Source organism: Cetorhinus maximus, chromosome 5 (genome assembly GCF_964194155.1).
Source record: "Cetorhinus maximus chromosome 5, sCetMax3.hap1.1, whole genome shotgun sequence".
Lineage (NCBI taxonomy): Eukaryota > Metazoa > Chordata > Chondrichthyes > Lamniformes > Cetorhinidae > Cetorhinus > Cetorhinus maximus.
Window position 1 is genome coordinate 35,034,760 of NC_135883.1, and position 12,302 is coordinate 35,047,061.

Here is a 12,302-nt window from a genome sequence, read left to right on the forward strand (position 1 = left end):
ACTCCCAGTCTCTTCCCCCATGCTCTCCCCTCTCTACCTTCACTTGACTGCGAAGGTTTAGCAGCCTAATAGCCAGGCAGCCTCTCAATCTGTCTGGCTGTCAGCAGGGAACAAAGTTCAAAAATGGTGATTGGGTTCTGTCATTAAATTCAGCAGGACCTAAGGGAAACACTTTCTTCTGGATCGACTGCAAAATTGCAACCCGCAGCCCCCCATCCCACACCGTCCACACTACTCATAGCAGAGCCAAGGCGTTCCAGATATCAAGAGAAAAACAAGGGTTCCGTTTTAGTTCTTGGTAACTGGTTTTATTTTTAAAAAGGGTTCTTTTTAAGTTTTGAATGGGATGTGAGCATCACTGGCTAGGCCAGATTTCATTGCCCATCTCTACTTGCCCTTGAGAAGGTGGTGGTCAGCCACCACCTTTAACCGCTGGGGTCCATGTGGTGTAGGTACACCCAGAGTACTGTTAGGGAGGGAGTCCCAGGATTTTGAGCCAGCGACAGTGAAGGAACGGTGATATAATTCCATGTCAAGATGGCGAGTGCCTTGAAGGGGAACTTGCAGGTGGTGATGTTCCCATGCATCTGCTACCCTTGTCCTTCTAGGTGTAGAGGTCGTGGGTTTGAAAGGTGCTGTTGAAGGAGGCCAGGTAAGTAGGTAAGTTGCCTCAGTGCATCTTGTACATGTGCTACATATGCTGCCACTGTGCATCAGTTGGGGGGGGTAGCGAATGCTTACTGTGGTGGATGGGGTGCCAATGTGTTGTTGGAGCTGCATTAATTCAGACAAATGGAGAGTATTCCATCACACCCCTAACCTGTACCTTTTACATAGTGGGCAAATTTTGGCAGGTCAGGAGCTGCATAACTCATTCCAGAATTCCCAGTCTCTGACCTGCTTTTGCAGCCATAGTGTTTATATAGTTTGCTTGGTTAAGTTTCTGGTCATGATATTGGTGGTGGAGAATTAAACAATAGTAATGCCATTGAATAAAAGGGGCAATGGTTAGATTCCCTCTCATTGAAGATGGTCATTGCCTGACACTTGTAGTGCAAATTCCCTTTGTCGCTTATGAGCCCAAGCCTGAATGTTGACCAGTTCTTGCTGCGTATGGACACAGGCACTTCAGTATTTGAGGACTCATGGATGGCACTGAATACTGCAATCATTAGCAAACATCCACATTTCTGATCTTATGATGGAGGGATGGTCATTGAAGTAGCTAAGATGATTTGTCCTAGGACACTACCCAGAGCAACTTTTTTTTAATATTCGCCCACGGGATGTGGGTTTTGCTGGCTGGGCCAGTATTTATTGCCCATCCCTAGTTCAGAAGGTGGTGGTGAGCTGCCTTCTTGAACTGCTGCAGTACATGTGATGTAGGTACACCCACAGTGCTGTTCGGAAGGGAGTTCCAGGATTTTGACCCAGCGACAGTGAAGGAACGGCATTATATTTCCAAGTCAGGATGGTGAGTGGCTTGGAGACGAACTTCCAGGTGGTGGTGTTCCCATCTATCTGCTGCCCTTGTCCTTCTAGATGGTAATAGTCATGGGTTTGGAGGGTGCTGTTGAAGGAGCCTTGGCGAATTCCTACAATGCATCTTGTAGATGGTTCACACTGCTGCTACTGTGCGTCAGTGGTGGAGGGAGTGAACGTTTGTGGATGGGGTGCCAATCAAGTGGGTTGCTTTGGTCTGGACGGTGTCAAGCTTCTTGAGTGTTGTGGGAGCTTCACTCATGTAAGTGGAGAGTATTCCTTCACATTCCTGATTTGTGCCTTGAAGATGGTGGACAGGCTTTGGGAGTAAGGAGGTGAGTTACTCTTCGCACGATTCCTAGCCCCTGACCTGTTCTTGTGGCCATAGAATTTATATGGCTAGTGCAGTTCAGTTTCTGGTCAATGGTAAAGCCCAGGATGTTGATAGTGGGGGATTTTGTGATGGTAATGCCATCAAGGGACAATTAAAGGGTTGGATTCTCTCTTGTTGGAGATGGTCATTGCCTGGCACTTGTGTGGTAAGAATGTTACTTGCCACTTGCCAGCCCAAGCCTGGATATTGTCCAGGTCCTGTTGCATTTGGACGTGGACTGCTTCAGTATCTGAGTCGTTGCGAATGGTGCTGAACATTGTGCAATCACCAGCGAACATCCCCACTTCTGACCTTATGATGGAAGGAAGGTCATTGATGAACCAGCTGAAGATGGTTGGGCCTAGGACGGTACCCTGAGGAACTCCTGCAGTGATGTCCAGGAGCTGAGATGACTGACCTCCAACAACCACAACCATCTTCCTTTATGCTAGGTATGACTCTAACCAACGGAGAGTTTTCTCCTGATTCCCATTGACTGCAGCTTTGCTAGGGCTCCTTGATGCTGCACTCAGTCAAATGCTGCCTTGATGTCAAGGGCAGTCACTCTCACCTCGCCTCGGGGGTTCAGTTCTTTTGTCCATGTTTGAACCAAGTCTGTAATGAGGTCAGGAGCTGAGTGTCCCTGGCAGAACCCAAACAGGGAGTCAGTGAGCAGGTTATTGCTAAGTAAGTGCCGCTTGATAGCACTGTTGATGCCCCCTTCCATTACTTTACTGATGATCGAGAGTAAACTGATGGGGCGGTAATTGGCTGAGTTGGATTTGTCCTGCTTTTTGTGTACAGGACATACTTGGGCAATTTTCAACATAGCCAGGTAGATGCCAGTGCTGTAGCTGTACTGGAACAGCTTGGCTAGGCGTGTGGCAAGTTCTGGAGTACAAGTCTTCAGTACTATTGTCAGAATATTGTCAGGGCCCATAGCCTTTGCAGTATCCAGTGCCTTCAGCCGTTTCTTGATATCACCGTGGCGTGAATCGAACTGGCTGAATACTGGCATTTCTGATGCTGGGGACCTCCAGAGGAGTCCGAGGTGGATCATCCACTCAGCGCTTCTGGCTGAAAATTGTAGCAAATGCTTCAGCCTTTTCTTTTGCACTGATGTGTTGGGCTCCTCCATCATTGAGGATGGGGATATTTGTGGAGCCTCCTCCTCCAGTGAGTTGTTTAATTGTCCACCACCATTCACAACTGGATGTGGCAAGACTGCAGAGCTTTGATCTGATCCGCTGGTTGTGGGATCGCTTAGCCCTGTCTGTCACTTGCTGTTCGTGCTGTTTGGCACGCAAGTATTCCTCTGTTATAGCTTGACCAGGTTGACACCTCATTTTTAGATATGCCTGGTGCTGCTCCTGGCATGTCCTTCTGCACTCTTCATTCAACCAGGGCTGATCACCTGGCTTGATGGTAAGTGTAAAGTGATGGATATATCGAGCCATGAGGTTACAGATTGTGTTCGTGTGCAATTCTGCTGCTGCTGAAGGCCCACAGTGTCTCATGGATGCCCAGTCTTGAGTTGCTAGATCTGTTCAAAATGTACTCCATTTAGCATGGTGGTAGTGCCACACAACACGATGGAGGGTATCCTCAATATGAAGGCGGGACTTCATCTTCACAGTGAGTGTGCGGTGGTCACTCCTACCAATACTGTCATGGACAGTTGCATCTTTGGCAGGCAGGTTGCTGAGAATGAGGTCAAGTATGTTTTTCCCTATTGTTGGTTCCCTCACCACCTGCTGAAGACCCAGTCTAGCAGCTATGTCTAGCAGCTATTTAGGACTCGGACAGCTCAGTCAGTTGTGGTGCCTCCGAGCCATTCTTGGTGATGGACATTGAAGTCCCCCACCCAGACCCAGTGTATATTCTGCACCCTTGCCACCCTCAGTGCTTCCTCCAAGTGATGTTCAAAATGGAGAAGCACTGATTCATCAGCTGAGGGAGGGCGGTATGTGGTTATCAGCAGGAGTTTTCCTTGCCCATGTTTGACCTGATGCCATGTCCAGAGTCAATGTTCCAGGCCAACTCCCTCCCGACTGTATACCACTGTGCCGCCACCTCTGCTGGGCCTGTCCTGCCGATGGGATAGGACATACCCAGGGATGGTGATGGCGGTGTCTGGGACATTATCTGTAAGGTGTGATTCCGTGAGGATTACTATGTCAGGCTGTTGCTTGACTAGTCTGTGAGACAGCTCTCCCAATTTCGGCACTAACCCCCCCAGATGCTAGTATAGAGAACTTTGCAAGGTCGACAGGGCTGGGATTGCCGTTGTCGTTTCCTGTGCCTAGGTCAATGCTGGGTGGCCCGTCCGGTTTCATTCCTTTTTTGTGACTTTGCAACAGTCTGTTACAACTGAGTGGCTCATTAGCCCTTTTCAGAGGGCATTTAAGAGACAACCACATTGCTGTGGGTCTGGAGTCACACATAGGCCAGGCTAGGTAAGGACGACCAATTTCCTTCCCTAAAGGACATTAGTGAACCAGATGGATTTTTAGAACAATCGACAATGGTTCCATGGTCATCATTAGATTTTTACTGAATTCAAATTCCACCATCTGCTATGGCAGGATTCAAACCCAGGTCCCCAGAGCATTACCCGGGTCTCTGGAGTACTAGTCCAGCGACAATACCACTACGCCATCGCCTCCCCCTGTAGTAGTGATATCCTGGGGCTGAGATGATTGGCCTGCAACAACCACAACCATCTTCCTTTGTGCTAAGTATCACTCCAACCAATGGAGAGTTTCTCCCTGATTCCCATTGACTTCAGTTTTGCTAGGGCTCCTTGATGTCATGCTCGGTCAAATGCTGCCTTGATGTCAAGGGCAGTCACTGCCACCTCACCTGTGCACTTCAGCTCCTTTTGTCCATGTTTGAACCAAGGCTGTAATGAGGTCAGAAGCTCAGTGGCTCTAGCAGAACTCAAACTGAACATCAGCAAGCAGGTTATTGCTGTGTAAGTGCCACTTGATAGCACAGTTGACAACACCTACCACTTTTCTGATAATTGAAGGTAGACTGATGGGACGGTAACTGGCCAGATTGGATATGTCCTGCTTTTTGTGGACAGGATATACCTAGGCAATTTTCTACATTGTTGGATTGACGCCAGTGTTGTAACTGTTCAAACAGTCAAATATTCCTCCCATGTTTGATCTGTGCTTCACTGAAATAAAAACCTTGCAAAGCCGTAATATATTTTAGTGGCCTTATAATATATGCAGAAATGCGCTGAATAAAATTCAGGAAATGATGCTGTCTGTGGAGAAAATTTCCTTTGTGCCTGAGGTGCATCAACATCATAAAACAGTTTTGGTAGAGTGATTTTACTGTACCTCACACACAGAGCAAATCTTCCCCTGTATGTATCACAGCAATTTTACTCTACTGAATTTTTTTTTTTACAAAAAGTATAGAATCACTGAGATGAAAATTGCCTTATGAAATACTTTGCTTAGCTTAAGTATCTATTATACCTGAAGCAGCATTTTGACTAGTAACTTCAGTATTTACGCAATGTGACGAGTATTTATTGAACCTTATCCTATTGCTTGTCAGTTTCTCAAAATGTATTACTGATTAATTAATATCCATTTTTATTTTTGCTGTAATTATTATTCATTGAATATTACATTAAATACAGCACTAATAAAGTTCACGATGTTGATCTTTGTTGCCCATCTATAGGTCCAAGTAATGATTTGGCTTAAACATTAATGGAAGATTCCAGAGTCAATAATTAATTTAACCTTGACCAGCCAACCAAATAAATACACTGCTGACATTGGGTGATATATAATGATGGAGACAATTCACTCCACCAATGAACTTGAAGTTAAACTATGCATAAGAACATACAGGACACCACAATATTCATCAGGTTACTATTGCAGCAGCTCATACAGTTTCAAAGAAACTGCTACCCATTGCAGCATAGTGATGGCACACAGAAAATTCACATCTCCCAGAGTGATGTCGATTGTAATAACATTTTTCTTTGGTCACTACTCATCATCTCTCTCATTTGGTCAGCCACATACCACTAAGATCACCCTAGGATACCAATGAGGAGAACTGAAGAAGTGATGCTGCATTGACACAGTCTGAATGCAAATGTGAACATAAGAACGTTAGAAATAGGAGCAGGAGTAGACTATATGGCCCCTTGAGCTTGCTCCATCTTTCACTATGATTATGGCTGAACTTCGGCTTGAACTCCACTTTCCCATTTGTTCCCCACATCCCCTTGATTTCCTGAGAGACCAAAAATCTATCTATTATCTTAATGCAATGTCAAGCATGTTATAAGAAGTTTGCCCATCCCAGACATGTTCATTTAGCTTCTCTGTTGCCACCTTCATCTTTTCCTGTATTCTAGTTTTGGATTCTGCACTAAGAGCCAACAAGCATTCTCTGCTTTCAGTAGCCATTTCCAGTGCCTGCCCTGTATGTCACTGAAACAGTCCCTGTCAGATTCAGTCCCTGTTTCTCTTGAATCTATCAGCCTAAAATGTCACCTTGTAATGTAGGAAGTAATCTGAAAGTGATAAGTCGAGGAAATCTTCATCTAGTTCTGTGAGTTCAGTTGCTCAAGTTCTGCAGCCCATACAATGGTCCTGCGAGTCTTTTAGTAAGAAATCTGGGACCTCTTTCATATGCTGCAGTTTAAGACTTGTACTGAGCAGATATCTAGTAAGGGACCTTGTTTATTTATTCATTTATGGGATGTGAGCATTGTTGGCAAGGCCAGCATTTGTTCCCCATCCCCAGTTGCCCCTGAGAAGGTGGTGATGAGCCACCTTCTTGAACAGTATCCACAGTGCTATTATGAAGGAGTTCCAGGATTTTGACCCAGTGACAATGAAGGAACAATGATATAGTTCCAAGTCAGGAGGTGTGTGGCTTGGAGGGGAGCTTGCAGGTGATGTTGTTCCTATGCATCTGCTGCTCTTATCCTTCTAGGTGGTTGAGGTCCAGGGTTTGGAAGGTACTGTTGAAGGAGGCTTAGCAAGTTGCTGTAGTTCAACTTATAGATGGTACACACTGTGTACTGGTAGTGGATGGAGTGAATGTGTAAGGTAGTGGATGAGGTGTCAATCAAGTGGGCTGCTTTGTCCTGGATGCTGTCAATCTCCCTGAGTGTTGTTGGAGTTGCAAGCCTTCAGGCAAATGGAGAGTATTCCATCACACTCCAGACTTGTGTCTTGTGGACAGCTTTTTGGAGTCAGGAAGTGAAATGGTCATTGTCTGGCACTTGTGTGGCACAGATGCTACCTTCTACTTATCAAACCAAGCCTGAATCTTATCCAAGTCTTTCTGAATATGGACGTAGACTGCTTCTTTATCTGAGAAGGTGTGAGCGGTACTGAACATTGTGCAATCATCAGCAAACATCCCCAATTCTGATCTCATGATGGAGGAAAGGGTCATTGATGAATCAGCTGAAGATGGTTGGGCCTAGGACACTACCCTGAGGAACTCCTGCTGTGATGTCCTGGGGCTGAGATGATTGGCCTTTGACAACCACAATCACCTTCCTTTGTGCTGGGTATGACTCCAGCCAGTGCAGAGTTTTCTTCCTGATTCGCATTGACTTCAGTTTTACTAGCGTTCGGTGATGTCATGCTGCTCAATGTCAGGGGCAGTCATTCTCATCTTCCCTCTTGAGTTCAGCTCTTTCATTCACGTTTGGACCAAGGCTTTAATGAGGTCTGGTGCTGGGTGCCTCTGGCAAAACCCAAACTGTGCACCAGTGAGATGATTATTGCTGATTAAGTGCTGCCTGATAGCACTGTCATTGACACCTTCCATCATTTTGCTGGTATTGACAGTAGACTTATGGGGCTGAAAGTGGCAAGATTGGATTTATCTTTCTTTTTGTAGATCACTGCAGAGGGTCATTCATTTGTTTTTGTTTGCAGAATGGAGACCCGAAGAGGTGACATGGGATTAGGTTAGACCAAGGATTTAAAACTAAGCCAATAATAGGCACGAAATTCCTTTTGACAATAATTTTAGTGATAAAAGGGGGATAAAAGGGAAGTTTTCACTTTTTCAGTCAAATTATCAATAGGGGGCATTTTAATCCGAAAGTTAACACCCATAATATACAATCACATGAAAGATGCTTTCTTTCCACTTAAATCACAAGATTCTGCCTTCCGCTTTGGTGCAGCTTTCTATCAATAGTTCAGCATCATTGAATGCCAGCATTCAGCTGATTCTGCCTCATATGGTTTATAAATACTTGACACCAGTCAGTTGGCTAGTACAACATAGCCGAGTACAGAAATTAGAACTGGCTGGCAGAAACACTAATTCAAAAAGGCGATTCATCCTTTCAACTACTTTTTGCTCATCAATTTTTATTATAAAGAATCAGCGATATTATGGATGACATTGTCCAAGGTTGGTGGCTTTTACAATAGCTGGGTATTAACAACTTTGACAGCAGCCCTCGGGATTTATATTCCACCGTCAGTTAATCGTTTTTTGTTTGTTTGGGTTAGCTCATACCATAGTTTTAAGTCAGTCATCTTCCATAGCTGGTAAATTCTCTGAGCAAACTTAACATTTAAGCGGCAGCACTTATTCTCCTTGTATGCAAACAGATTTGCATCCAGCATTGGCAGTGACATCCAGACGAAGGATTTGCCAATCCTGCCCTATGGCAGATCAACAATGCTTCATATTACACACCAATAGGGTAAACCAATGTCCTTAATTGCTCCCAAAATAGTGTTCCAGTTTCATTTGTCTCTTCATGTAAATTATTTCCTTCCCCAAATCTCATTCTTTAGAGACAGAGTGGCATTTTCCTTACAATTGTTGGCATTATAAGTTCAGAAAGCCAAGGGCTCCTGTAAATCAAAGGAATGATCCACTTCTTGTGGAGCATTTGTGGATCTTTAAACTAATGGTAAAAAAGTGGCTGATAAATTGACATGCAAAAATAAAACCTTTTGAAATAAATTATGGGTCCTTCACTCTTTCTTTGGTTAATCCTCATGTTACCTATTAGACTGTCATTTGGTGCAATCCTTATATATTCCTTAAGTATAATTATTTAGCACAAGGTGTCCAACTTGTGGTCCTGGGCTTTTTGCAATTGATGAGCCCTGGAAAATCCACCCTCACAGCCCAGGTAATCTTGATTTATTTGCACTTTTATCTTTTATTTGATAGAGTTTTTGAATTTTAGAAGACTGAGGATTTGAAAGAGGGCTTTTTTCCTCACACCAAAATTTGCTAATATCAGCACTCGTTAGAAATGTAAATTGCTGGGAACATTAATTTAAACATGTTAGCAATTATGTGGATCATGAAGATATAAGCTTGGACACACCTGATTTAAACCTGTTTTGACTATTTGGCTGTTCTGTACTTAATTTAGAAATCACCTGATGAACCCAATTTCTTCATGGCAACTTTGTTATAATCCTAGCGGTAGGTTTGAATGGTTAAGAAAACTATTATTTTTGCAGTGATCAAGTTATTAACATACTACTAAGCATGGAATTGAGCCATTGAGACCAGAACGTTCCTAGACTTGCTTTGTGGTCTGCACTGAATTCACTGATCTCAGCTGGAGTACTGCAAGGAGTGTTAACAGTTGGCATCACATTTACTATCTGTGTTCATTCATGAGGAATTGCAACTTGGGTGAGTTGCAACAAGGCATCCATGTTCACTGAACTGTACACCTGCATTAATTACAAACTTCAGAAGAGGAGAGGAGAAAACTATGCAAAAAAAAAAAACCACACTAGTGGGGTAGAGTTTCCATGTGAGTTCCCCAATCTCCTGCTACCACTTCAATGAAACAGCCATTTATTCCATTTCTCCAGGGATTTCAGCTGAAGTAAAGGTGGAAGGGTAGGAAAACCCATGCAGAAATTCCCGGTGTACTTATTTAATCAGATCTTCTTTATCATTCAGTTAAAAAGCATCCTCCATGTACCTGGCCAATTGAATGGTTAGCAATATCTTTATCATTGTTCCTATTGTTCACAAATGTTTGTACTCAACTGATTTTTGATTAGTAGTATATGTGCTTTGCTTCTCCTGCAACAGAACTAATGGTTCCCAGTCAAGGCACACTATTAATATGGTGAGGGAGGTCACACAGTTAAGACGGTTATATCAAGAATGTTCAGTATATCAGTAAGGGCATTGATTCTTTTTATTTTTCCCTAATGATAAGCTGGGCTTATCCAAGTCTAATGGAAGAATAACGAAAGCAGTCATAGATAGCCATTAGGCATGAGGTGTCCTTGAGATGCTCATTAGTACATTCATAGTCACTTTAGTGATGATATTGACCATAATTCCTTCCAATTTGATCTCACTATACAATTATATTATTTCACCTTATTTCAAATAACAATCTGTACTTTTAAAGGCATGCATTTTGCTATTTTGCATGTGCGTTATGGCTCCATCCTGATATAGCTATAGCATGAAACAATGAAAATTGCTTCAATCTGAGCTAATTTAATTAGGAATAACATTTTTGCTAATAAATAACTACAGATGACTCTATCTTTCTGAATGTTTCAGCCTGATGCTGTTATTTTATGGTAAATAAAATATCTATTGGAGACCTAAATGTGGTCTTCCCTATTAAGAGCATATGTAATTAAATTGGGTTGGAGGTCTGAACTTATTCCCTCTCTTGCCTGTGTTTTCTTCTGTGTTCATTCTTTACTAATAGCTTCCAATCTTTTTTCTGTCAAGTTCTTGCCATGCATGAAAATGTGCTTAAGTGTCCTACACCAGGCTGCACTGGGCGAGGCCATGTAAATAGCAACAGGAATTCTCATAGAAGGTAAGCAAGGATTTTATTATACTGTAGTATCAGCTGACAAAACCTGGGTGGGCAATATTCATACATTCAAATATTGGCTACTTGACATTCCTTGCCCTTCCCACAGTGAGCACCACTAATAATCAATTATCTAAATAGCAGGAATGTTTTGCTGTTTAGTTTATTAATGTTAGATAATAGAGGCATGTAGGAATCTCAGGATACTATTTTTTCAATTTAAATATTGTTCAACCAAGCTATACAATCTCTTCCCACCTTTGAAATCAGTACATAAGTCAACTGTATCGGTGTGTAACTTGCAGGATGCACAGACGTATTATGCTGATGCTGGGAGGAAATAGAAAGGGAGCTACATTCCATTCACCAAAGAGGTAGATTATTGGAGCACTTTCCAACAAGCCCAACGTTTTTGCTGAATGCTGCAGTTACTCACCTAGACTGTTTTAAAAACTTAAGAATGGAATGAGGAAAGGCTCAGTTGCCCTTAACAAGCTCACTTGCTCTACAGACCATGCTGTTAAGGAGTCTACCCTAGCTACGTGAAGACCAATTCTTCATGAACACTCTCTGGTTCCAGAAATAATCAAATAAAATTCCATAATGCTAATCCATTCTCACATTTCAACTACCAAAGCTAGCCCAATATGTCCTTTTCTCCCCCTCTACTCAACATTCCCACCAAAAACCCTGTAGCAGAGAACCATTACTCTGCAGAGCGTTTCATGCATGGACATGAAATAAAAAGTGGAAAGTTCTGTTAACCTGTCTTCCATCAGCATACCGAGCACTAATTTTCTGATTAGAATCTTCCTCTTTTAGTCAGCAGCCATTTATTCAGCAAACAATAACTAAACTCACTAGCTCACTCTGGCTGTGGACTAATTTTGTCTAATCTTACCATTTCTTTTTCACCTCTCTTCTAGATCAATTGGTTTCTAACATGGCCAGTGATCTTCTAAAGAAACATAGTTTTCAATTTATGAATGATAAATGAAACATATTTACATTCAAAATAATGCTATCAGGCTGATTTTTCACAAAACCTAAGGTTAAAACTTTACCAAAGATTATGATAAAACCTTTAAAGTGCACTGGAAAAGACTGTATTATATTAGAATATAAACATTTTAACCAAAGAAAATTGGTGAACTAAGGGTTAAAAGCAAACCTGCATGGTTGCTTTCACCTGTTGTGCTGTACTGTTTAATTATTTGCCTTGTGTCTTTCCTGATATTTGTTACTGTTCAGCCATATGTTTCCAATTTCCTTACTGCATGAGTGTTTAATTGTTTCTCTGTTCCTGCAGTCTCTCTGGATGTCCCATTGCTGCTGCAGAGAAGCTGGCTAAAGCTCAAGAAAAGCACCATAACAATGAAGCAACAAAATCTAACCAGGGTTCAGATCGTGTATTAAGGTAAGAGAGGCTTGTGTGCTAAATTCTGACAAGTTTTTTTTTAGCAAACTACGTTTTCATTCAAACAATATATTGCTACATTAATGTAGCAAAATTGAGCGCTGATCCAAAATAAATTTGTATTAATTCTTCTGTCTCGGGACTTTTACAGCCTTTACAGGAAGTCGTTTTGACATTGATACACAGTA

The 12,302-nt window shown here is 42.5% G+C and overlaps 1 protein-coding gene across 1 annotated transcript in view; it reads left to right on the forward strand.

The window, feature by feature from the left end:
• Nucleotides 1-12,302, forward strand: part of LOC144680561 (myelin transcription factor 1-like protein) — a 516,235-nt gene that overhangs the window by 263,440 nt on the left and 240,493 nt on the right. The window contains exons 9-10 of the mRNA XM_078541678.1: nt 10,610-10,700; nt 12,007-12,114. Of these exons, the coding sequence (XP_078397804.1) occupies nt 10,610-10,700; nt 12,007-12,114 (199 nt within the window). The remainder of the gene's footprint in view (nt 1-10,609; nt 10,701-12,006; nt 12,115-12,302) is intronic.